Source organism: Myxine glutinosa, chromosome 12, assembly GCF_964187855.1.
Source record: "Myxine glutinosa chromosome 12, kmMyxGlut1.1, whole genome shotgun sequence".
NCBI classification, from domain to species: Eukaryota; Metazoa; Chordata; class Myxini; order Myxiniformes; family Myxinidae; genus Myxine; species Myxine glutinosa.
Genome location: NC_136272.1, coordinates 98747296 through 98775004, shown reverse-complemented (window position 1 = coordinate 98775004; position 27709 = coordinate 98747296). Strand labels below are relative to the sequence as shown.

The following is a 27709-nucleotide window of genomic DNA, read 5'->3' as shown; positions in this document are numbered from 1 at the left end:
TCGGTGGTCTGGTCGGCCGCCATGAGCGTGAAGTCCACACCGAGGTGGACCGCGTTCGCGCTGGCCCGAGAAAGACAGTCGGCCACAGCGTTGTCTTTGCCGGCGACGTGCCGGATGTCCGTGGTGAATTCCGACACGGCGGAGAGGTGGCGCTGCTGGCGGGCCGACGACGGCTCCATGACTTTGGCCATTGCGTAGACCAACGGCTTGTGGTCGACGAAAGCCGTGAACGGGCGGCCCTCCAGGAGGTGTCGGAAATGGCGAACGGCCAGGAATAGACCGAGCAGCTCGCGGTCGAACGTGCTGTATTTTAACTCGTTCGGCCGGAGCTGCCGGCTGAAAAAGGCGAGTGGCTGCCAAACCCCGTCCACCCATTGTTCATGGACGGCGCCCACCGCGTAGTTGGAGGCGTCCGTAGTGAGGGCGATGGGCGCGTTGAGCACCGGGTGAGCCAGCAGCGTTGCGTCAGCGAGGGCCCGTTTTGCGCTTGCGAAGGCCACGTCCATGGCCGCGGACCAAACGATGTCATGCTTGGCCGGCTTGCCCCGGAGGGCCTCGTAAAGGGGCCGCATGAGCTGAGCAGCGCGGGGCACGAATCGTTGATAAAAATTCACCATGCCGAGGAACTCTTGTAGGGCCTTGATGGACCGGGGACGTGGGAACGTGGTGATGGCCTCGACCTTGGTCGGCAGCGGCACGGCCCCGGTCTTGGTGATGCGGTGGCCCAAAAAGTCAATGGTCGTCGTGCCGAAGTGGCATTTGGCCGGGTTGACAATTAAGCCGTGCTCGCTGAGGCGACCGAACAGTGTTCGGAGGTGGAGGAGGTGCTCGGCGCAGGACGTGCTGGCGACAAGGATGTCGTCCAGATAGACGAAAAGAAATGGCAGGTCGCGCAGCACGCCGTCCATCAAGCGCTGGAACGCCTGGGCCGCGTTCTTGAGGCCAAACGGCATCCTCAAAAATTCGAACAGGCCGAACGGCATGATGATGGCCATCTTCGGGACGTCGGCCGCCCGGACAGGTACCTGGTGGTATCCCCGTATCAGGTCAATTTTGGAAAATATGACCCGTCCCACCAAACGGGCGGAAAAGTCCTGGATGTGCGGGATCGGGTACCTGTCGGGGGTGGTAGCGTCGTTGAGGCGGCGGTAGTCGCCACACGGGTGCCATCCACCCCCCGGCTTTGGCACGATGTGCAGTGGTGAGGCCCACGCGCTATTGGAGTGCCGCACGATGCCGAGGTGCTCCAATGCGTCGAACTCGGCCTTTGCCACGGCGAGCTTGGCCGGGTCGAGGCGGCGGGCCCTGGCGTAGACCGGCGGGCCCGTAGTGGGTATGTGGTGCTCGATCCCATGCCGCACTGCGACGGCCGAAAACGTCGGCCGTGTGAGGGCCGGGAATTCCGCGAGCAGGCGAGCGAACTCGTTCGCCGTCGGGAGGGCGCACGCCAGTTCAGTCGGCGCAGAGCTGCTCATCATGCACGCCAGGGAGCTGAAGGTCTCGGCGTTGACAAGGCGACGACGTTTGACGTCGACCAGCAGCCCGTGCGCGCAGAGGAAGTCGGCGCCCAGCAAAGCCATGGGGACGCAGGCGGTCACAAAGGTCCACTGAAAGCACTGGCTGCCGAAGCAGAGGGTGACGTTGCGCGGGCCGAAAGTGCGTATGGCCGAGCCATTAGCAGCGACCAAAGAGGGGCCGCAAACGGCGTCCCGCCTGTCCTGCTCGGAGGCGGGTATGACGCCCAGTTGGGCGCCGGTGTCATAAAGGAAACGCCGCCCGGACGCTTTGTCCCGAATAAAAAGCAAGTTGCCTGAGTGGCCGGCGCTCATGGCTGGGAATGAACGCCGGCCCGGCCGTTTCCCGACTTGCCGAAAGTGCACGGGGGTCGGCACGTCCGAGCCTTGTGTCCGAACCTGGCGTGGTAATAACACCACGCCTGGTCAGGTGGAGGCCCCGGCCGTCGTGTCGGAAGCGGTCGGTGCGGCGTGGCGGCCGCCAGTTTCACCGGCAGTTCGGCCTCCAAACGCGCAGGGCGCTCGGGCGTCGTGGGCATCGCCTCAGACGGCGGCAGGCTCCAGGTAGCCACGCCGATGTGTTGGCTCGCCGAGGAGATCTTATCGGCTTCCCTGGCGAGGGCGCGGGGATCGGTGATCGACGTGCCAGCCAGGGCGAGGCGTACCGGGTGAGGCAGCTGGCGAAGGAACAACTCGCGGAACAGAAAATCCGGAGAGTGCTCACCGAGCAACGAGAGCATATAGTCCATGCGCTCGGACGGGCGCGTGTCGCCGAGCTCGGGCAGGTCGAGCAGGCGCCGTGCGCGTGCCGCCGGTGAGAGGGCGAAAGCGTCGAGGAGGAGCGTCTTCAGCGCGTCATACTTGTCGGCAGCCGGCGGGTGCTCGAGGAGGCTCAGGGCGCGGGCCGCGGTGGCGGGACCGAGCGCTGCCACGACGTGGTGGAAGCGGGTGTCGTCCGCGGTGATGCCTCGCAGGGCGAACTGGGAGTCCGCCTGGGCGAACCAAACAGCCGCATGAGCCTCCCAGAAGGTAGGCAGTTTAAGAGTCACTGCCGTGTCCATGTCGGTAGGTCACCAGTGAAGGAGCTGCGCTCCAACGCGAGTCGAAAGAATTGACGCGACCAAAGACGGAATTCGTCCGAGTTGCTTTATTGAAACAAAACAGCTCAGGTATTCTGACCAAAAGCCCGTTTATCGGGCAGCAATATATATACACATTTATGTCGGGAAGTTTGCCCGGCAAAAGCTATACCGGGCATGCCCGGGTGTCAAGGGCGAGCCTTGGAAAGGCGAGTCTGGACCTGCCCGGGCGTGTTTGGCTGCGGCCTGGCAAGTCGAGGCTGGGCGTGCCCGGGCGCTCTGGACGAGCACTGGAAAGGCGAGAGCGGGCATGCCCGGACGCTCTGGGCGAGCCCTGGAAAGGCGATAGCGGGCATGCCCGGACGCTCTGGGCGAGCCCTGGAAAGGCGAGAGCGGGCATGCCCGGGAAAGACGAGACCGGGCGTGCCCGGGAGGTTCGGGCGTGCCCGGGAACAGTGAGTCCGAGCATGCCCGGGAGAGGCGCGTCTGGCCGTGTTCTGGCCGGTGCAAGGCGATTGTGTCCATCCAGCGGTAACCGCTACAGTGTTAAAAATGTCGCACACATGGGTCAGAATAAATGTTAATGGGATTACATCTATGTGCCACATTAAAAGTAAGCCTAAAATTGCATGCCAGACTCTACCGGTCGTTCCAATGTTGGGGTCGACTCGGGACGAGTCTGGTGAGAGAGGGGGGTAGTGTTGCGGTTGTGAGAGTAAAGGTTAACCCCCCCTCTTAGTTAGTTGTACCACAACATGTATCCTCGCTTTAGTTCAGTTATTTCTTAGTAAATGTAAGCATAGTCTCCTTTCCTGTGTTCGTATGCGTTGAGCAGGCCAGTAAGTGTCGGCTTCGGTGCTCCTTGGGCTGGAATGCCCTGTGTTCTTTTGGGCTGGAATGCCACGTGCTAGGGCCTGGAACAAGCCTAGAAGGCCCAAGGGAGGAGCTGCAGGGGAGTGGCCGGTAAGCGGCAGGCAGCCAGTGAACGTTCAAGGGGAGTGGCTAACAACAGCAGCCAGAGGAGGGGCTTGGAACATTCGGGTAAGACTCTGGGGCAGGGCTAAAAGACCCTGCCCCGGGCCCCCCACGCCAGTCGACTCACTAGTCGACTGAGAGTGGAATTGAGTCAGAGTGAGAGTGGAGTCAGTCAGTGTGAGTGACCCAGTCAGTTGATAGTCAGAGTTTCTGTCCAAGAGGTCTGTGAACGAACGCTCTCTGCCCCCAGCTCTCTCTGTGAACGATCTCTCTTGCTCGCTGCCCCCGAACGATCTTCTCCCTGCTAAGCTCCCTCTGTCATGGAGAGGTGTGATCGAGAAGTAGCACGAACTCTCCCTGTGCCCTGCACTCTGCTGCCTGATAACAGCGCTTGCAAGGACGGTCCCTCCCGGGGCCACAGACGCCAACGAGCTCCCTGCACACATGCCGCTCCCTGCAAACAGACAAACAAAACAGACAAGCAAACAAACAGACAGACAAACAAACAAACAGACAAACAAACAAACAAGCAACACAAACAGACAAACAAACAGACAGACATACAGACAAACAAACAAACAAACAAACAGAGAAACAAATAAACAAACAAATGGACCAAATGCAATACCCTCTCCGCTGACGAGAGTCATAATAATGAGTAAGCATCTCAAAATGTAATGTCCATCTCTGTCCGCCTTGTACTCACACTAAACTTCATGAAAAGAAATTCAAAACAAGGTTAAGATTTATTGGTTCACGAGTTATCAAGGGACCACTATATTCGTCATGTGTGTGTCTGTCTGTCCGTGTGTGTGTGTGTGTGTGTGTGTGTGTGTGTGTGTGTGTGTGTGTGTGTGTGTGTGTGTGTGTGTGTGTGTGTGTGTGTGTGTGTGTGTGTGTGTGTGTGTGTGTGTGTGTGTGTGTCCGCAGCATAACTACCCGATGATATCATCCGATCTTGATGAAACTTGGTTGGGAGGTTGATATCATGATCTAGTTGTGTCCTGCCTTGAGTCGGTGTATTGCGCCCATTGTGGGCGGAGCCACGCCCAAAAAATATGGCTTTTTAGGGGGTAATCGAGTTCAAGCTACATCTTCTCCGAGGGGTTTGGTGGAATCTGACAGTGGTTTCGATATTTGCTTAGGCCAATGTCATGTGTCTAGCCCTACGGAGCTCGATTTTTCCTTTTTTTTTCATTTTTCTTTTCATTTTTTTCTTCTTTTTTTTCATTTTTTTTTCTTTTTTCACCGAATTTTCGGTATTGTGTAGCTAACTAACCTCATAACTGATTATACATTATTTTATATCTCATTTCAAGGTCAGTAACCTTCGTTTTGACATTTCCGGGCCTGGCCTGTCCGGGCCCGTTTCGGTTATAGTCCGTCCTTTGTCATTGAATACCGCTCGTTCGTGAACCATCGTCGTCTCCTGACTTGTCAATTATTGTTCTCCATATGGTCATAATAATAGTTTGTTGAAAATTTGATGACAAAAGCTAAAATAGTAAATAAAGAAACATGGAAGTGATGACAAAACTCAGCTGTCTCATGCTATATGGCAGACGGGCCAATAAGGTCTATTTGTAATTACTGTAGTTTTGTCCTTTGACATTTTGACCCAATTATTAATGGGTGTTCTCCATGTTCTCATAATCAAAGTTTTATTCTTTTTGAAAATGAGATGAAAAAAGCTGAAATGGTTGAACCAAAGTTATTGCTTGGATAGATGCACAGAAGTGATTATACCTCGTCTCCTGCTGCGTGGTGAACGGGTTAATAAATATAATAATAATAATTAATAATAATGATAAAATAATTGCTCCATTGCTCATGTGGGGGCATGTATGACACCTACCAGAACAGAATGTACCATGGACAGGTCCCTCCCTATTCGATTGCAGGAGGCTGCCGAAGCAGCCCTCAGTCAGGACAATCATTTAGATGATGACCAGGGTACCAGCACACAATGGCCTATTCTATTTTAAAGGAACATCATGATCTTTAACATCAACAAGCCAATGCTAGGAGACAGGATAGTCGAAAATATGTCCAACACTGTCTGATGTAATGTCTCACTTGCACATCACCAAGACGGCAGTTTATAGTTGGGCGGAGTCTGTAACCAAGACCAGACAGCTCAAAGGTAAGTACGTTACCTCTTTAGACATCCTGTGATCACTCACGTCCTTGTTACCCCCAATACCGTAGGTGAACTGAGGTTATGATTTCACCCATCTCTGTCTGTCTGCGAGCAGGATATCTTAAAAAGTTGTGGATGGATTATGAAAACATTTGGTAGATGAGTTTGGTAGGTGACAAGAACAAACCGATTCAATTTTGGTTGAGGTCCAAATCCAGTTGAGGTCCAAATCCAGTTGAGGTCCAAATCCAGTTGAGGTCCAAATCCAGTTGAGGTCCAAATCCAGATGAGGTCCAAATCCAGTTGAGGTCCAAATCCAGTTCAGGTCCTCTGGTGGTTGTAACAAAATACCCGATCAATTGCGCGGTCAACCAATTGGACATTGCGGAGAATCACCCGGTATTCACATAGACAAATGGCCTCAATGTATTTGTGACTTTAACAATGCAACTGAAGTCCATATTTCTTGCTTGTTATTTATTAGATTTTCATTGTGCTGGGACAACAGTGCACAGCATGTGTATCGCTCCAGGATGTTTCTGAGGTGCCGATGTGCCTCCCTGGCAGTTTGTGGCGCATCCGAACTGCCAGCAACAGCTGCTGTCCATTTGGTACGAAAGCTTGGCAGGACTTCGGCAGCAGTCCATGGGAATCAAGTGCCTCGTGGTGATGGGAGTCTCCTTCTCTCTGCCCTTCCTTGCCTTGGCCTACTGGGTTGCTCCATGCAGCAAGGTATGTCACTTTTCCGGACCTGTCGAGCTACCTCCAGCGAAACGTTTTGGTTTGTGTTATGGCTACAGAACTTTGCTTCGTATGCAAAGCAGCAATTGAGCTCGATCGGTGTCCTGCTCGTCTTTTCATCCTCCCTAGGTGGGTCAGGTCCTCAAGAGCCCATTCATGAAGTTTGTCGCACACGCGGCTTCCTTCACCACCTTCCTCGGCCTGCTGGTGATCAATGCCTCAGATCGCTTTGAGGGCGTCAGCCTTCTCCCAAATGAGACCCGGACCGATCATGGGCGCCAGATCTTCCGAGTCATAACCACCAGATTCTCCTGGACCGAAGTCTTGATCATTGCCTGGATCCTTGGTTTGTCCTTTTTATTTTTAATGTCTCGCTTACTTCTTCAAACAAAAAAATTGTTTTTCAACAAACGGGTTTTTTTATGCCTCTGCCCCCGAAGATGGCCGCAGGCATTAGTTGTCGGGTTGTCCATCCATCCGTACGGGCTAAACCTTGTTTTTCTCAGCAACCACATGTCTGATTGAGACAAAATTTTCAGGGTAGGAGCGACACCCATGTGGAATGCTTTATGATAATCGTGACGTCAGAGGTCCTGTGGCATGGCAGCCATCTTGGATTAAACGCAAATAATAATAAAAAATATTTCTCGGAAACCACTGGATGGAAGAATTTGAAACTTGGCACATTGTCAACTACTCCCAATGGGGAACAAAAGCATGATAATGATGACATCATTGGTGAAGTGGTATACCAGCCATAAATGTTTAATCGAATGCCTTATCCTAAAAATCAGAAAGTGCATGCACGTGATATATGACCCATTTGTATTTAAATATTAAATTGATGACATCATAGGTCACATGGTTTGGCAGCCATATTGGATTTAACCTAAAAACCTCAGATTCCATCTTCTCCCAAACCACCAAAGCGATCAAAACGAAACTTTACGTGTGTCATCGACTAGGCATGGCAATTAAAAGTTGATCACAAAAACGTCATCAGTCGCATGATGTGGCACCCTTATTGGATTGAAGGAAAATATTAAATAATTATATCTCAGCAACTGCTTACCTTATTGATGCGAAACTTTACAAATGTCATCTAACACCATTGCTGCATATCGTTTGAAAATGATGACGTCGTAGGTCACGTGGTTTGGCAGACATATTAGCTTGAATGCCAGTATTTTTTTTTAAACCTTCTCCGAAACCGCTTCACCGATCAATGTGAAACCTGTCCTGTCTGGTAAAAATGCCATACTTGAAAACAGCTGAAGGGATTGAAATCAAATTTTAGTTTTAGGACAGTCAATGAGGGAGGGCATCTATCTACCTGTTGTCACAGGCTGGGACTACGTGAAGGCTAAATTTACGACACAGTCACATTGCTCTCGTTTAATTATGCTCGCCTACGTATTTGTTGGCCTGTGGGTCTTTGGTGTACTATTTTTCAATTACGTTTGCATCTAGATTTGTTTAATTCCTCCTCCAATAGTTCCTTATACCTAAGGGGTCTGCAATGTCACGTGTCATGAAGATCTGTTGTATTTCGCTGAAGAAACTGACCCTTTGTGTTTGGAAGTAGGATGGAAAAACTACTCCACATGCTGACCTCCAGAAATTATATCATGCACTGATAAATTTAGCGAGATTATAACCAATGAAAGATTTATTTTATTTAAAAATGTCACATATACAGGGTGTTGTGGAATTATTACCATTTATTACATCTTTCAAATGCTGATTCAATGCTTTGGACATTTGCATGATGGCACATGAGGAATGCAATTTTATAGTAACATAATGATGTGTGTGTGTGTGTGTGTGTGTGTGTGTGTGTGTGTGTGTGTGTGTGTGTGTGTGTGTGTGTGTGTGTGTGTGTGTGTGTGTGTGTGTGTGTGTGTGTGTGTGTGTGTGTGTGTGTGTGTGTGTGTGTACACACATATGTGCACGGAAATGCACATAAACCAAGTAAGCATGTGTTGCAAAGAAAGAAACAAGATGGCCGACAGCACATGTAAGGCCTTTGTGTGCACCTACATTTTCAGGCATGATCTGGGCTGAGTGTAAGGAACTATGGGTTGAGGGACCAAAGGAGTACCTTTTGCAACTATGGAATCTACTGGACTTTGGGATGCTGGCCATATTTGTGGCATCATACACGGCCCGCTTCATGGCCTTTCACAAGGCAATGGAGGCCCAGCATTATGTGGACTCAAATGTTCCGGGAGACATAAGCAATGCTAGCCTTCCTCCTGAGGTAGATTACTTCACTAGAGGTGAGGGATTCACATGGTGGTGGAATTTTAAGACCCCTTGCCTCCACCCCATTTTAAGACCTTTTATGCCTCTTCCACTATCCTTAACCCTTCAAACTTCCATATCCTCTAATATTATAGTTGGAGGGCTACATTTGATGTGAAATTACCCTTGCCAATGAGCGAGTAACGTTGAACGGTGTGCATTCTCATCGTTGCTCTGGAATATTGCTCACACATTATCCCTCTTCATCCTATCCAGCCAGAAGTCTCTGGGTTCCCTCTGACCCCCAGATCATATCGGAAGGTCTCTATGCTATCGCCATTGTTCTCAGCTTTTCACGCATCGCATACATCCTCCCGGCCAATGAGAGCTTTGGACCTCTCCAGATTTCTCTGGGACGCACAGTCAAGGACATTTTCAAGTTTATGGTCATCTTCATTATGGTCTTCGTTGCCTTCATGATTGGGATGTTTAACCTGTACTCGTACTACCGTGGAGCGAAGCTCAACCCAGCATTTGTCACGTAGGTGACGACGGAAGATGCAGACACCACATTGCATTGTAGGAGAAAGTAAACGGTTTTCATGGAGCATACTTTTAAAAATCAAACTTTTTATTACCTCCACCACCGAAGGTGGATGGAGGTTAAGTTTTCACCGCTGTATGTTTGTCTGTCTGTTTGTGAACAAGATATCTGAAAAAGTTGTGGACGGATTTGGATTAAATTTTGCGGATAGGTTGGGTATGTGACAGGACGAAATGATTAGATTTTGGTGAAGATCCGGATTCGGATCCGGCTAGTAGAATTTTTTAGTGATTCTTCACCATTGGGAGATCGGGTCAAAAACGATATATAGTGGGATAGTTCAAAAAGTTGTGGACGAGTTATGACAAAACTTGGTGGGCGAGCTGGTTAGGTGACAAGAACAAGCCAATTCGATTTTGGTTCAGGTCCGAATCCAGATTCGGCCTATTAGTGGGATAGAAACCATAACCTGTTCAGCCTGGCGGAGGTATGTGCTCTACCGAGTGCCATTCTAGTTAACTATTCAATCACAAGAATTTTCAGAAATGAACTGGATATGTAAGAGAAATCATCCTTTTGTATCTTTGGTTGCAGCACCTGGACTTTGCAATTCCGATAGCGACTGCAGAAAGATTTCCTTATGTTAAAGGTTATCCAAGTTATTAAAACATATGTCTGGAAGAAATAATGTGGGAAGACTTTGCTCTATTTAAAACCCAATAGCAGAATGCAACACTGATTGTAGCTTCAATTTGATAATTCAGCCAAGGCCGAGCTAAACGATGTTGAGACCGTTTATTGCTGATACGTGAAACACCCTGCAACCCATACCTACAGAAAACGGACCTTTTGGAAGGATGGATGCATTTTCCATCCAATCATCAATTAACTTTGTTTTTAAAAAAATGTTAATGTGCAGGCGCTTGCATGCTGAAAGTTTTAATTGCACAAAACGGTTGTGGCGAAAACGAATGTAAAAGTGAATAAAAGTGAAGCGAGGGCCTCGGTTGATGTTCCACAACATGGTCAAAGGAGGTTGTGGTTGCCTATTACTTAATTCACAATACTCATGCCTGTTATGAGGGAGTTGTAAAAAGTGACAAATTCCCACCTTATACACTTACCATAAATAATCCAGAAATATATCTGATTCATTTTGTGTAAATCTCCTTGATGCGGTTATTTCTGTGTGTAACATGCTTCATTGTTGTGGTGATCTGTTCTGTTGTTCTTGTTTCAGGGTGGAAGAAAGCTTCAAAACGCTGTTTTGGTCGATATTTGGTCTTTCTGAGGTGACATCCGTGGTTATCAAATACAACCACAAGTTTATTGAGAATACTGGGTACGTGCTATATGGGATCTACAATGTCACCATGGTCGTGGTTCTACTGAACATGCTCATTGCAATGATTAACAGTTCCTACCAAGAGATCGAGGTAAAAACCTGACATTTTGTGTTGATTGTTGTTGTTTAAACTTGGGGGTTTTCGTTGTTAATGGAGGACAGAGAGCTCTGTGAGATTTTCAAAAATTCAACGAATGAGAAACAATTATGTAAGACACATGACAATTTTTCTTTTGTTCAAATATGTACCACCAAAATTGAGATTGTTAAGAGGGAAATTATAGACGTAGGGGGTAGGGAGAGGTACAGAGAGAGCATGGACGGGATAAAGGAATGTATGGAGGAAAATTTGTGCAGCCGACTATATACAAGAAGGTGGGATTCATTTGAGCTGTGAAAGTGTGTATCTATAACATAATTAGAAGTGTGATGTCTGTCCATGCATTTGCCTGTCTCCCATTTTTCCCGTCACTGGGGACAGGTACTTTAATACACTATGTATGTGTATATGTATATATACACTATGTATGTGGATATATATATATATATAGGGTGAATCAAAAGTAGCGCCCGTGCCCGATTTCTGTTTTTTCGGCTGTCAGATTCTTTCTGGGATGTCATGTTGTTAATAATTGTGTTGCAGTTTATTAATTTTCTTAATTTATTTTTGTTTTTGTTTTGCAGGTTATTGCTGAGAGTTTGGAAAGTTACTGAAGTTGCACCAAATTGAACCATGAATTACCTTTCAATGAATCAATGCATTGCGGCCGTGAAACATTACTACAAATGTAATGAACAACCAACGATGGCGGCACGCCGTTTGGCAAAGTAATTCGATATTAACCCACCCCAGGGAAGAAACATACGATTGATTGTCGAGAAATTTGAAGCAACAGGGTCGGTAGCCACTGCAAAGAAGTCCGGTCGTCTGAAAACGGCAACGAATGTAGCTAAGGCTGAAGAAGCCATCAGGAGACTGGAACAAAGTCCGCAAAAGTCAACTCGCCGTTTATCTGCAGAGTTTGAAGTGAGCCATTCAAGTGTTATCCATATCCTTCACCAGAAAAACTGGAAACCTTACATTCCACGCTTACTGCATGCCCTTCCTGATGGAGATGACAACCGGCGTCTTCAATTTTGCGAAGAGTTCTTAGCTAAACTTGACGTAGAGGACACAATGCTAGACAACATCTGGTGGTCAGATGAGGCATGTTTTAAGCTTAACGGCACAATTAACAGACACAATTGTGTCTACTGGGCTGCGGAGAACCCAAGAGTGACAGTTGAGAAGGAGGTAAATTTACCTGGCGTGACAGTTTGGGCAGCCATATCTCCATTAGGGATAATTGGACCCTTTTTCCTTGAGGGATCTGTCACTGCAGAAATTTACCTGGATATGCTGCAAACCTTCTTTTGGCCCAGGGTACAAGATCAGGACTGATATTTCCAGCAAGATGGAGCTCCACCTCATTATGGACGTCATGTTCGTCAGTGGCTTGATGAAAACTTTCCCGGAAAGTGGATCGGCCGCCGCGGTCCGATCGAGTGGCCGGCACGCTTCCCAGACCTTACACCCCCAGATTTCTTTATTTGGGGGCTCATGAAAGACCTTGTTTATCGTGAAAAGCCTCGTACCATTCAGGAATTGAAGGCTCAAATCACTACAAAGTTTGAGGAAATTGATATCGAACTCTGCAAGCGTGTGTGCCACTCCGTGCCTGCTCGGCTGCAATTGTGCATCGATCACGAGGGAGTGCACTTTGAAAATTGCAAGTAAAACAGCTTGGTACACTTCCGTAATAATTTTCCCCCGAATAAATGGTTAGATAAACATGTCATTCATTTATTTCTACCTTCTTGTACACTGTAATACAAATGGCAAACAAACAATCAACGGACAGAAAAATATATATATATATATATCCCATACACACATCCCATACACATATATATCCCAAACACACATCCCATATATATATATATATATATACATATAATTGGTATTGCCTTGGAATGTTGGTCTAGTTACTGGATGATTTTATATCTGAAAGTCACCCCAGAAATTTCCCAGACTCCGGCGATCTTTCCATACAACAAAGTCTAAATACATTGTTATAATTGCTCCCCCTTGTACTCCATTCAACCATGAGAAGAAATGTCTCACCTCAACAAATATATAATATATATATATAATATATATATAATATATATATATATATATATATATATATATATATATATATATATATATATATATATATATATATATATATACAGTGAAACCTTGACTTACGAGTGCACCAACGTACGAGTTTTCCGAGATACGAGCCGTCGCTCGGGCGGTTTTTTGCTTTGAGATGCGAGCCGAGATCTGAGTTACGAGCTTACGCCACCCGCCACTAGGTGGCCCAACAAGCGTTCCGGTCACGTGGTTATCTTGCCGTGCAAGCATCTCTGCCGTATATCGCTGCTGCTTTGTTTTCGCATGTTGGTTATTTTGGAAAATTTCTTAGTTTTAACCATGGGTCCTAAGAAATTGAGTGCCAAGGGCAGTACTGAGAAGAAGAAGAGGATGATGTGCTTGGATATAAAACACGCAATCGTCGAAAAACATGAGCGAGGTGTGCGTGTTGTCGACTTGGCGAGGCAGTACGATCGTAGTACTTCTACGATATGTACGATTTTGAAGCAGAAGGAGTCGATAAAGGCTATAACGCCAGCCAAGGGCGTTACGATTATTTCAAAGCTCCGGACCTCTATCCATGAAGAGATGGAGAATTTTCGAAACATTTTGAAAGGGAGGAAGAAACAAACCTCGTTGGACAGGTTTTTATTGAAACGCCCTGCAAGTGAAAGCGAGGAAAGTGTGGCGAAAAGGGCAAAAGTTATCTCCTCCACCTCCGCCAGCATCTTCGTCTGGTCTTCAAGGTAAATACACTGTAGCGCGATGCTGCGCGCGCTAATGCTTACGCAAGGAGCAAGCGGACAACGCGGTTCATACAAGAGTCTTTATTCAAACTGCAGCACTAAGCTGCTCAAGGCTGCGCGCCCCGTCTATATCCTGAGGCCACGCCTCTCTCCCCGGCGTGGCCCACCCTCACTTGGTGTGCGGGGTGATGTCACCACGTCAGTGCTTTCGTGTCCGCCACAACACTTAATAAAACCAGTTTATTTCTTTACATTTAAGGAGTCTGGACTCCAGCAGAATACGGATAAAAGGATGGCAAGGCACAAACACGTCCGAGAAGATGTTTATTCGTAAAACCAACTCGGGAACACTAAAAAGCCCGTTTATCGGGCTGCCTTATAAAGCAAAACCAAAAACCCAAACCGAAATCGAAAGCCACGCCTCTCAAGCGAGGCGTGCTTCGGTGGTCACGTGATCCACAGGTGTAGCTCATTATACCCGCACGCGCGGGACGCTTTGGCGGTCACGTGACTAGCCACTCTGGCGCCGGGGATCCCCGCCGGTGACGTCACCGGCTGGAGCAAGGAGATTCTGATGCCGGTCTTGCTTGGGGGACCCATGGGTCGCTACAACATTCTCTTTTATTATGAACAGTATATACGAGGTCGTGCTTGTTTATACATTATTTGTTATTTATAAAGTACATTTTTCTTATTTAAAAACACGTAACAAAAAAAATTGGTGTGGTTTTTTGGGGGCTGGAACGGATTAATAGCATTTCAATGCCTTTTAATGGGGAAATTTAATTTGAGAAACGAGCAAATTGAGTTACGAGCTCGGTCACAGAACGAATTAAACTCGTAAGTCAAGGTTTCACTGTATATATATATATATATATATATGTATATACAATAAACTAGAACGACACTCTTTGACATAATGACGTCGACCGATATGCCTCTAAATATCATCTTCACATCACATCACCTCTAAATATCATCTTCCCATCCCATCACATCACATCATAAGGAATTACTGTGTAAGAATTGTACAGGAGTAGTTCTTTCCTGAAAGGATGCCCCTCATAAATAAGGTGATAAAGCTGACGTTCATGGCAAAGGGAATGCCATTTACACAGCAAAATGGGATCTCGGAACAATGGAACCAAGGAAAACCTCAATGGACCCGCCACATCCATTCACGATTGGTATTGGACAAACAGATTAAGGTGTGAATGGGCTCTGTGAACAACCTTTATATCTTCATATTACATCCGAAAAGATGAAGGAAATCCAATCTCAGCTGTCACCCCGTGTTCCCCAACCAACCTTTCATCTCTCTCCTGCCGTTTACCCACCTCTCTCAAATCCTTCTCAACTGCCCATACCCTCTCTTTCTATTTCAATCCTTCTCTTTTCACTTGTTTCATTATTACCTCCGCCACCAAAGGTGGATGTAGGTTATGTTTTCACCCCTGTCTGTTTGTCTGTCTCTTTGTTTGTGAACAAGGTATCTGAAAAAGGTGTGGCCGGATTCGGACGAAATTTGGTGGACAGGTTGGGTGTGTGACAAGACCGGCTCGATTCAATTTTGGTGAAGATGTGAATATGGATTCGGATATGAGAATTATTTAATTATTAAGTGATTCTTCAGCATTGCGAGATCGGGCGGAAAGCGCTAAATAACATGATATTTGACAAAAGTTGTGGAAGAATAAACTTGGGGGATGAGTTGGTTAGGTGACAAGAACAAGCCGATTCGATTTTGGTTCAGGTCCGAATCCAGGTCCGGCCTATCATTGGGATACAAAACGTAAACTGTTCAGCCTGGCGGATGTTTGCGCTCTGCCGAGTGCCCTTCTAGTTTTATTTAATTTCTTCAACCACTCCCCCCATGCTGTAATGTTATTACATTCCAGAATTTACAATGCATGAGCACTTTCTTTGGCATTGCATTGAAAGCAAAACCTTATGGTAATATTAGTGAAAGATTTTAGAAGCTAGGCGTGCTATAAACACCTCGTACCTGCACACCTTGTGACCTGATGCTTGTGAATCACTGCAATTGTATTAATGCTTTGTTTGGCATGGCATTTCTGGGAGTAAATAAACCTTGTGGTCCATTACATTAGAGTCATTTTCACTGAGCTTCTCAATACTCAATTCAGACTTCAGGAGTGAAAATGATCAGTGGTGCGGGGATAATTGATGAGAAAGAGATCACCCCACATAATGTGCTTTCATTGCCATTTGGTGCTCATTAGATGCATTTCTCAGCGTTAATGTGTAACCGGTCCGAGCCCTTCACGCTAATGGCCATTTTTATTGAGCTAATAATCATTTGATCATTACCCTACATCACTACGAGCATGGAAATGAGTTCTTTGTGAGTATCCATTATTCTTTTTTTTGTACATGGGCTAAGGTTCACACACACACCACACAATGGAGCTCACACACACACCCACATGAAGACACACATACATACACACACACACACACACACAAGAACATACTGACAAGACAAACACTTAACACAGGCCACTGAGCTTGGGGGAAGTGCCGTCACAATCGTCATTTCCCAGGATACTCTGTGTACCAGTGACGTCATAACGATGGCACCGCTTTTCTCTTTGATAAATTAATAATGCTGCCTTGGCATTATCTGATTGTATTCTTCAGTTTCCTACAAAGTTCAACAACCTTAACCTCGACCCCGGTATTGAAAAATAATATATCAAAGATGGCTACCTAATTATATTGCACTGTGCTCTTGCCTTACAGGATGATGCCGACGTCGAGTGGAAGTTTGCACGCGCCAAACTCTGGATCTCCTACTTCGAGGAGGGTCGTACACTTCCTGTGCCGTTCAATTTGGTGCCGAGTCCAAAGTCCATAGCCTACTGCCTACTTGGCATTGGCCCAGAAATTCTCAGGGTCTGCAAGAGAGCCAGCAGTGAAAGAACTGTGAATTCTGGGCCTGAAATGGAATCTATCTCAAAGGTATAAACAATTATAACTATATTTGAACCGTATTATTGGCAGCTCTCAGAATCCAAGACCGGTATTTGAGACGGACAGCAGAAAAGATCATTTAATCACTTGTCTTCGGGAATTCTAGGAAACAGTTCCAATTTTTTTTATCAGGGATATGTGAATGTACATAGGTTTATGGAGCTACCAGGAATCATCACACAGTACCATGTTGCTCACTAAGATACTTCTTACCATAGGATCAAAGCAGCCAGGTCAGCATGAGAAGCATAGAGAATCGAAGTATTAACAGCATCAGCCACCAACCAACACGCTACCAGGTAAGTACGCACATGAGATGCAGCTGCTGACAGAGCGATATTTTGAATCCTGGAAGCAATCTACATAATGCGTACATGAAATGACTGAATTTATGACATCTTCTTCTTTTGTTCCCGCACACCTTTAAATACACATTATCCTTCACTTCTCTCTCTCTCAAAATGCCCAAAGATATTTTTCCTTTCTCACCCTTCACATCCCATCTCAAAGCCCTGGTGTTGGGCTAGCGGCTAGGGTGCCGGCTTAGGATCCTAGGATCCTGGGTTCGAATCCCGGTCGATTGCTGAATTAACGCCGGGGGGGGGGGGGGGGGTTGACTCAGCCTGTTCATCCCTTCCGAGGTCGGCTAATTGAGTACCAGCTCACTGGTAATTCCCTGTTTGTCGTTAAAGGCGGCAAAAAGGGTTGGCGTCAGGAAGGGCATCCGGCCGTAAAACATTGCTTCAAAAAGGGGACCGAAAAACAACAACAACCACGGTTCCAGAAAAAGGCCAACCCCCGCTTTGCGGGGAAAAATGGCCTCTAAAGGTGGTTATTTATTTATTTTTTTACCCTTCACATCAACTCCCCTGCCCGGTCTTTTGTGCACCATCCGTTAAATGATTTTTTTAAACTTTTTAGATTTTTCCCTTGCAACAACATGAAACTTATACACAAGAATCTTTATAATATGTAGAATAAATTAACACACAAAAATGAAACTCGCAATTTCAGAAGACAGTTCACAAAACATGTTCTAAATGGCTGCCCCGCTGCAGCAGTCTCAAATGGATCCTCCTGGTGAAGTTGTCGATAACTCGGCTGTGTTCTTGAACCAGAATAGCTTTGATGTTGGTGGCAATTGCATTATGGGTTCGTCATTAGTCTGAGGTCTCCCCTGGTACCCTCTATCCTTCAGGTAACCCCCAAAGATAGAAGTCAGGTGGGTTGAGAACCGGAGAATTTTCCTTTCAACATCTGTCCTTCTCGAGACGATTTGATCTCTGAATTTCTGTTGTAGCCGCTGTATCGATCCGTTGGAAGTGTGAGGTGTGGCCCCATCTCGCTGAAACCATTGCACAGCCCTGTTGATGTGGCGCTTCCTCGCTAATGCAACCCAGAACTTCTGGATAACTTTCAAATAACGTTCAGTGATTACAGTTCCCGATTTCCCTTCATCTTGAAACCAGAAAGGCCCAATTATGCCAGATTTGCTTAAGGCAACTCATGCAGTGCATTTCTGCATGAAAAATGCTCTGGCGCGGGTAATAATTGGAGTCAAAGCCTGTCCTGAAGTTTGGATATGTCTACATTGGACGGAGCAATGTAAAAACACAATACATATTATAGGCAACACAGATGTGTATTAATTGCCGAATACAACATGTTGCAGAAATAAGACAAACTTTGAAACATTTTATATCCAGATTTACTAAATTATCTAATGTTTGTACAAAGTATTTACACCCTGGAAGGCATGAAAAATATTTCATGACTACAACTAGTAGAAATCTGGTGGATCAGTGATGTAGCTGTTCTTGTGAAGAATGGCTATCACGTTATACGAGCAAAAGTAGGCCTGTAACACTTCAATGACAGAGCCCGGTTGGCAGAGCAGAAAAGCATGATGTTATATATGTTAACATCATACCTATCCGTTCTGCCATCGCCTTCAATACCCTCGGGTGTTTATCCAGCCCCAAAGCTTTATCTTCTTTCGTTAACTGCAAGAAAGACACAAACTAATGTGAAAGCAAAGATTTAACTAATGCCGGCAGACGGGACATCCAGTTTAACATCTATCCGGGGGACAAATACATTGATAAATCAGCCTGCCTGTGGCACTGGGTCAGGATTCAAACCAAGGCTAGAGAGTGTCGAGGTGAGTGTGAGCACCTCTAGGCGATCCTACCAGCCTTTCCACATGGTACTAAATAAAAATTCAAAAAGCAAATCTTTATTTCTTAAAATATATACTTTTGTTGAAAAACAGTAAATTGGAGACAAACTGATCTGACTTTTTTTTTCTTAAAAAGGGATTCGGAATTGTGAGATAAAGTGAGTGTCAGTGTTGATCAATGTTGTTTATTATGGGAAAATGTGTATATTTCATATATCACTCATTTTGGGTACTCAAATGGTGTGTCATGTTAAAACTCCATGTGACAGTAGACATGGCGATGATGTCACGGCCACCATTTTTTTGCAGAGCTCAGGTACGTCAAACTTTTGGCACTGCACGACTGTATATCACTGATAAACACATTATATATATATATATATATATATATATATATATATATATATATATATATATATATATATATATATACATATATATATATATACATATATATATATATATATATACATATATATATATATACATATATATATACATATATATACATATATATATATATATATATATATATATATATATATATATATATATATATATATACATATATATATACATATATATATACATATATATATACATATATATATATATATATATATATATATATATATATATATATATATATATATATATATATATATATATATATAATGTGTTTATTAGACCAGTACAATGCAAATATGTTCAAGATATTGAGCCGAGGTCGGAGTACGTTACATCTACGTATGTTAGAAGCAACCTTCTTCCATTTCACGGACCATACATTGTGTCGTCAAAAGGAATTTGTACATTCTCTCATTCTCTTTCAACACGGCAAGATGAAATGTATTTCCCCAACCGCTGTCCAAGGTCATGATGCAAATGATGCGTCAGCGCTGACAACTCCGCTCCAGCCAATCTTAGCCCAGGACAGTGGTGACTGAGTCAACCAATGGGCATGCAGAACACCAATGACGTTATGACTGAAGAACCAATCGGCGTCGCGGTTACTTCGACATGCTTTTTTTTTTTTTTTGGCAAGGAACGGGCACCCACGTACGGGCACGTCCTAGTGCTTATAAATGCACTTGTTCTCATGTTCTGTGCATCGACTTGAAGAGTACAGTACAAAAAGCTTCGTTGTTATTTTCATTATGTCGTGTTTCTTTTCCTGTATATTAAAGTTCTGTCGTACCAAACATCTGTTACTAGTACCCGACTGCAAAGCCGCAATGAGCCGGCGAAGCCAAAGCCTCTTGCCACTATTTTACCCATCACTATGGCATCAGTAGGTTAGGTAGTTGGTAGTAGGTCGGTGTAGGTACCGCACCTGGTAAGACTTGGTAAAAGAGAAGAGCAGACAGTCCTCCCCAATACAGTCCTCCCAGAAATCATCTTGGAGACGGCGGCAGGGATTTTCGAAGCTCCACACGGTCTCCACGTTTTTCGAAGTTAAGTCTGTTCACAATTGTATTTTGTCGAAACTGTATTTATCTTTCGGTGTGTGAAGTTATTGTGTGCAACTTTGGTTGTTTCTCGGTGTTTATCTTTCATAAATTGATCGTCTGTTTGCCGTGTCGCGAGCAAGGCCTTGTACAGTGTGCACTGTACAACCTTGAGGCTTTGTTTTTCTCTCAGTGGTCCGTCGTTTGTGATCCAATAACTTTCGTTCTCTGTATTCCCAGTCTTTTCACCCATAGCCTACTTCCTTGTGTAAATCTCAACTCAAAAAAAACAAAAACAAAAAAAAACATTTCCTTCTCTGTTCTCATTCGTTTATTCATTCTTATTCGTTCGTTCGTTCTTCGACCACGTGTTTCTCCCCCATTTCCCCAGATAGTTTTCACTCATTAACCTTCAATGTTTACACTTTCCCCTCAAGTTATGTATTCCGTCATATTTTATAACACCTTTTTCTTCTTCTTCTTTAAAAGGCTGCTTTCGACTTGCTCACCAAATCAATTCATCCCAAAAAAAATATCCATCTCCTATAGTGCCTTTGTTCTACATTCCCTAAACTCTCCTGCACTCCATCCTCCATCCAGCGTCCTTAAACGTATTTTTAACTCGAAGGTCACAAGAAACTCATTTTGCAATAAATGTTCGTTTCCCATAAATCGTACACTTTCAAAAATCCAATCTCACCCCTCCCCTCCAAATCTTCCCCATAACCCCTCCCCTCCAAATCTTCCCCATCACCCCTCCCCTCCAAATCTTCCCCATCACCCATCCCTTTCAAATCTCCCCCCTTGCCCCCTCCCTCCTAAACTACCCCCTCACCCCTCCCCGCCAAGACGCCCCCTCGCCCCTCCCCTCCTAGACTCCTGCCTCACCCCTCCCCTCCAAATCTCCCCCATATCCCATCCCTTTCAAATCCCTCCCCTTGTCCCTTCCCTCCCAAACTCCCCCCTCACCCCTCCCCTTCAAATCTCCCCACCCTCATTGCTTCTCAATTTCCCCCCGCTCACTCCCCCTCCTCAAAGCGTCCTCCCCGCTTCTTCCCCCTTCAAACTCTCACCTCCATCTCCCCCAACCTTCTGCCTCGCTCTTCCCCCTCCTCAAATAACACCTCATTGTGGCTCACCCAATCACCATCAAACCTTTTGTCCGCCCCATCCTTCCCTTTCTCCGAGCTATTCTGAAATCTCTGACACACCTTCAACAGCTCTCCCTACCTCTTCCACCTCTTCCACATCTTACCCTACCCCTCCTCCCCCCTGTTCTGTATCTGATGCTCCCCCTTCCTCTTCATTAACGGTATGGACCTCAAACATCCGGGGCCTTCGTTCAAACTTAACCGATCTCTCCATACAGGTTGCTTCTGTCAAACCAGACGTGATCTGCTTAACAGAAACTTTCCTCCTTTATGATGTCTCTGATTCCATAGTATCTCTCCCGGGCTACTCCCTCCTCCGGTATGATAGACCTGAGCCTCGTCCTGGAGGCGGGGTTGCTATCTTTATCAAAAACTCTCTTCCTCACTCGCCCTGCACTGCACTCTCTCCACCTCACCCCCAGGAATACCTCTGGCTACGGCTTCCCCTTCGCTCCCACCTCTTGTTCATATGTGTGTTGTACCGTCCACCAAACAGTGATGACTCCATCTACATCTCGCTGTCTGATGACATGGACCAACTTCTATCTACTCATCCCAACTCTCTCTTCCTCATATGTGGTGATTTCAACTGTCATCATGCCAGTTGGCTGGGTGTGGGTACCTCTCTCACCAGCCATGGCTCCTCAGCAAAGGACTTCTGCGACTCACTGGGACTGACACAATCTGTCAATTTCCCGACCCGGATCTCAGTCAACGGAACATCTTCTCTTCTGGACTTGGTTATGACTAACTTCCCTGAAAATGTCTGCTGCTCTTCTTCTGCTCCGATCGGAACATCTGATCATGTCCTTGTTAAAGTGGACATCTCTCTGACCATCCTCAGGGAGCCTGCTCAGCGTCGACAAGTCTGGCATTTCACTCAGGCCAACTGGCACGGTCTTCAAGCAGCCATCAATCATCTGGACTGGTCTCCCATCTCTACCACCTCTGACATCAACTCATCCTGGGAATTCTTCCAAAGTAAATTGCTCTCTCTCATGCACAGATTTATCCCATCTCGTCTTCAGTTGTCATACCCTTCCTCCCGTCCATGGTACACGGAATCTTGTGGTGAGGCTGTTGCCCAGAAACAACTTGCCTTCGTCTCCTGGAAAGCAAATCCAACGGAAGGAAATCTCATTTCCTTTCACAAAGCCCGAAACAAGTGTGTGTCCACCCTCAGGAGAGCCAGGAAACAATATCTCTCCGTTCTCAAGACCGAACTCTCTTATCTGTCTCCCTCTTCCAAATCCTGGTGGCGTCTGGTCAAATCCGTTTCTGGTGTTTGTTCCCCCTCCATCCCCTCCCTTACCTCAAACGGCTACACAGCTGACTCCGCACGTGAAAAAGCTGAATGCCTCAACTCTGTGTTTGCCTCTAAATCTTGTGTCCCAAACCCATCCCTCTCTGTACCCACCATACCCAGTCGTACCCTGCTGCTCCTGGACTCCGTGTCCTTTCCTCCTGACAAGGTGGAAAAGTTTCTGTCAACCCTCGACTCTGATTCTGCAACTGGACCCGACGGCATCAGCCCACGGGTCCTAAAATCCTGCTCTGCTGCTCTATCTCACCCTCTCTCTGTTCTCTTCACCCTCTCTTTTGCTCAAGGTCAACTGCCATCTGCTTGGAAATCAGCCAACATCACCGCTTTGCACAAAAAAGGTGCAAAAACAGATCCTAGCAACTACAGACCAATCAGCCTTCTCCCAATTATCAGCAAAGTCATGGAATCCATCATTGCTTCTGATATGAAATATTTCCTCTTCTCCAATGGCTTGATCTCTGATCATCAATTTGGTTTCAGACCAGGTCACTCTACTCTGGACATGCTGCTTCTGCTGTCTCAACAATGGATGGAGGTCCTCAATGCCAAACAGGAAATTAGAGCTGTCTCCCTCGACATATCACGTGCCTTCGACACGGTCTGGCACCCCGCTCTGCTCACCAAACTCTCCTCCTTTGGTATCCATGGAAATCTCCACGCATGGCTGGCGGACTTCCTCTCTAGTCGTCGTCAACGTGTGGCCCTGAATGGGTTTCTCTCATCTCCTCTTCCTGTTCAGGCTGGAGTTCCCCAAGGCAGTGTTCTGGGCCCCGTGCTTTTTCTGGTCTTCATCAATGATCTCTCTGACTCTCTCGAAAATCCTCTCTATCTCTTTGCTGATGACTCCACTCTCTGCCGCTCCATTCCTCTTCCCTCAGATCGGCAGTCTGCTGCCTCCTCACTCTCTGAAGACCTGGACAAAATCACAGACTGGTCAAACAAGTGGAACATGTCTTTCAATCCTGACAAATCTCACACTCTTACTATGTCTCTCCGAAAAGATCGACTGGACAACCCTCCCATCTACTTTCTCAACAATCCTCTCCAAGAAGTTCTGTCGCTCAAGATTTTGGGTCTCACTATCTGCCATGATCTTTCTTGGGAAAACCACATTTCCAAGCTGGCCTCCAAAGCCAGTCGCCGACTGGGCATCCTCCGTCGTGCGAAGTCCTTCCTCGGCACACCTGAGCTCCTCACCACATACAAGGCTTTCATCCGCAGCTCAATGGAATACTGTTCTCCCCTATGGGCCGGTGCTCCTGCCTCACACCTAGCTCGGCTTCACGCTGTTGAAACCAAAGCTTTCAGAATTATTGGAATCTCCCGCGATGAAGCTATCTCTGAGGGCCTTTCACTCACTCACCGCAGGCAGGTAGGTGGTCTTTCTGTCTTCTACCGACTCCTCTCCGGCCTTGCACCCCCAGCTCTCTCTGTGCTCTGTCCCCCAAATATTCCTACAGGTCGCACAAGATCTGCCAGCAACCCTCTGATGGTTAAACTGCCGAAATCTCGGCTCTCCGCTCACCTTCACTCTTTCATTCCTCTTTTCTCCCGCCTCTGGAACAAACTCCCTCACTCCCTTCAATCCCACTCCTCCCTCCAGGTCTTTAAAACAGCTGTTCACCACCATCTCTTATCTTCCCCCATCCAAAACCTTGATCTTTTCTACCCCCGCTAATTCACCCCAGATCCACCTTGTTTGAAATTCCAACTTCTTTCCTGGAAGTCCTGGCAGTGTCCATATGTTTTATACCTCTCCCACTGCCCCCTTCCCACGCCCCCCCCCCCCCCCCCCCCCAAAGCCCTCGCCCTCTCTCAGATCTCTCGATGTCTCCATGTCTCTCGGTACCTGCTCTCAAATGTTGTGTTTGTGTCCTTCCCCCTCTCTCCCCATCTTGTCTACCGCTCCCTATGTTATATGTTTTATGTGTCGGTTTGTCTTTCTGTGTGATTAATGTTCGCTCTTTCACGAGCCTCGATATTGTATACAAAAAAAAAAAAAAAAAAAAAAAAAAAAAAATACCTACATACAATAAATGTCACAAGAAGCTTAAGGAAGTAACTATACGATGTGCTAGCTTAGGGCCTATTTTAAGAAATTTTAACTGGGCTTAACATACGTTTTCACAGTATGTGTGTAGTCTTCTAACTTCAATCGCTGTCAGGACTGGTTCTCTCTGGGCACTGCGGCTTCCTCCACCAGAAGAAGTTAGCTTGCAGTAAGATCAGTGCCGAAAGATCAGACGATAGCGCCGTTTCAACGGCAATGTGTGACTGTCGTTAATCAAACCGTGTCGATGGCGCTGATTGGCTGACCTAAGCTGATCGCTGATTAGTCAGCTCACAAAATTTCGCAAATTCAGACCAAAAATGACACCATTTGCATTCTGGATGAGATTAAAATTGATAAAATTTACTTCTTGATTAATTCGGTGAATTCCGTCTCAACTTCGGATATTTCCGGCCATGAAAAACTATCCCCTATGGCCGTGAGATTTCTATAAAAAAAAATTCTTCGTCAATTTTAGAATATTTGACACCGTTTTCACCCTCCAAAACGCGTAATAAGCTTTTTGAAATATTTTTTCAAATGCTCGAATCTCATTGGTTCCGGTGTTTGGTGACGATTTTCCTTGAAGATAACGAGGTTGGTCTTAAAGTATTTTAATTACACATTAGAGGTGCATAAGATTGTGAATCAAACAAAGACGGGTGAAACAAACTCCTATTGAACTTTTTCGCAATTTTTTAATGCATACTTCCGCATCCGGAAGATGGCGGCCTCCATTGGGTGATTTGGTTTTTTAAATATTTTTTCAAATGCTCGAATCTCATTGGTTCCGGTGTTTGGTGACGATTTTCGTTGAAGATAACGAGGTTGGTCTTAAAGTATTTTAATTACAAATTAGAGGTGCATAAGATTGTGAATCAAACAAAGACGGGTGAAACAAACTCCTATTGAACTTTTTCGGAATTTTTTTTATGCATACTTCCACATCCGGAAGATGGCGGCCTCCATTGAGTGATTTGGTTTTTGAAATATTTTTTCAAATGCTCGAATCTCATTGGTTCCGGTGTTTGGTGACGATTTTCGTTGAAGATAACCAGGCCCGTGTGGGCCGAGGTTGGTCTTAAAGTATTTTAATTACAAATTAGAGGTGCATAGGATTGTGAATCAAACAAAGACGGGTGAAACAAACTCCTATTGAACTTTTTTCAATTTGTTATGCATACTTCCGCATCCGCAAGATGGCGGCCTCCATTGAGCGATTTGGTGCGTCAAAGCTTCGAAATTCTCAAGCCAAGGGATCCAGAAAAATCTGGCTTTTCAACATAATACGTACGCGTTCATTGACAACACTGGCTTCGCCGGCTAATATATAGAAATATATGTTGTAAATATGTAAAGATGTTGTTGTTGTTGTTGTTGTTGTTGTTGAATATATATATATATATATATATATATATATATATATACACACGACTCATTGTTTTCAAAAACTTAACCCACTGCACCTCATCCATTTTGCCTCAATTCCCCCCAATAGAAAATAATGAAACGTCTAATCAAGAGATATGTCCTGAAAGCGCAGTTTGATAAAGAGAATGATGAAGTGAACGAAGGTTGGTGCCATTCCCATGCATATGGTGACACATGATGATCAATGATGTTGATGCATGGGGACATTAAGCTTAACCAAGAACGGTCAACCTGCAATCGCTGAGTGTTTCCCTTCCCTGGTTGTTAAGTTGCAATGATTCGTGGACATTCTGAAATGAATTTGACAATCCTGTGGAATTGCATTGATGTTTTAAGACACTCTTTATGTGCACGTCCGAGATGACATCAGAATTTCAAAATCGTTCTTCTTTATACTTATTAAGAAATAGAAAAATTGCTGAAGTCCTAACTCTCCCCTTCTCCACTACCCCATAAATGTTGTAAATGTCCTTCACTTCCCCTACCAACCCAATTTTTATATATTCCCTCCATTCCTCTGTCCAGTTCCATCCACCCCCTTACTTTCCTTCTTTTTTTTTTTCTTTCTTTTTTTTAACTTTCCATATTTTTTCCTCCCCATCTTCCCCTCTCCACACCCACGCCCCAAGTGTATATATAATAAATAGTTGGCCCCTTATTTCATGAACAACCTTTTTGTCAGTTAAATCCTCTTCTCCTTGGTGTTTTATCATCATTAGATAAAATTGATATCTGTACATGGTCGCTTTAATGCCGAACCCCCAGGTGAACTGAAGGACATCAAGCAAGACATCTCCAGCCTCCGATATGAGCTCTTGGAAGAGAAATCTCAGGACATGGCTGAAGACATGGCGGCCCTGATCATGAAGCTCGGAGATAGGTTTGGACTTAGTCGTGAATCTGGCACAACGACACGGCCCAGTTAACTGCGGCTTGGATGGAATTGTGCGACAGAAGCTACGAACCTGATCTATGAGGTCACAAAGCAACGTGGATGTGATGTGCAACGCGCGATGCGCACCTCTCGGTGGTCACAAGATGTCCTGCATCGCAAAACCACAAGCACTTGCTCCCTGGATGTCCATCCCAATCCGTTACTTCAGCGATATCTCCTTTGGAGATTCGGGAAAGAAAGAATAACAAAAATGGCACACAATGAAAATAGCAGGATTTGTCCAGTATATTATTAACCGTTAATAATCCACATGTACACTCTGTGTAATGTATTCCCATTACATTCCTATACACATCGTTATATGGCATTCCATAGGATTTGCATTGTATCACTGTGTTTATTTTGTGAAATCGTCTTATCCATGAGAAGTATTTGTAACTCATGGACATGTTGTCAATTTTTTTTTTTTTTTTTGTGTTATTGCCTTAACAGGAATTATAGTCGGATGCCTACAGGGGTAAACCCGAACGAACCATTAGTTTTACCATACGTTTGCAAAGGTAACTGGTGTTTGCTGAAAAGCACAACAATTGCTTTATGACGTCACAATGAGGTGATTGAAACATTTCAAACTCATAACGTGTCTGGAAACGTGTGTTTCCACATCCTGGAGATGAAAGTGTCTGTGAAACTGATAATTGTATCCTCATATTTTTAATATCTCACT

The 27709-nt window shown here is 45.5% G+C and overlaps 1 protein-coding gene across 1 annotated transcript in view; it reads left to right on the top strand.

Annotated features, from left to right (window-relative positions):
* LOC137437215 (short transient receptor potential channel 7-like) overlaps positions 1-27013 on the top strand; it is a 91494-nt gene extending 64481 nt beyond the window's left edge. Inside the window, exons 4-12 of the mRNA XM_078766287.1 lie at positions 6276-6440; positions 6579-6795; positions 8498-8728; positions 8970-9234; positions 10478-10673; positions 16274-16492; positions 16723-16803; positions 26155-26230; positions 26853-27013. Coding sequence (XP_078622413.1) covers positions 6276-6440; positions 6579-6795; positions 8498-8728; positions 8970-9234; positions 10478-10673; positions 16274-16492; positions 16723-16803; positions 26155-26230; positions 26853-27013 — 1611 coding nt within the window. The remainder of the gene's footprint in view (positions 1-6275; positions 6441-6578; positions 6796-8497; positions 8729-8969; positions 9235-10477; positions 10674-16273; positions 16493-16722; positions 16804-26154; positions 26231-26852) is intronic.
* Positions 27014-27709: the final 696 nt, after the last annotated feature.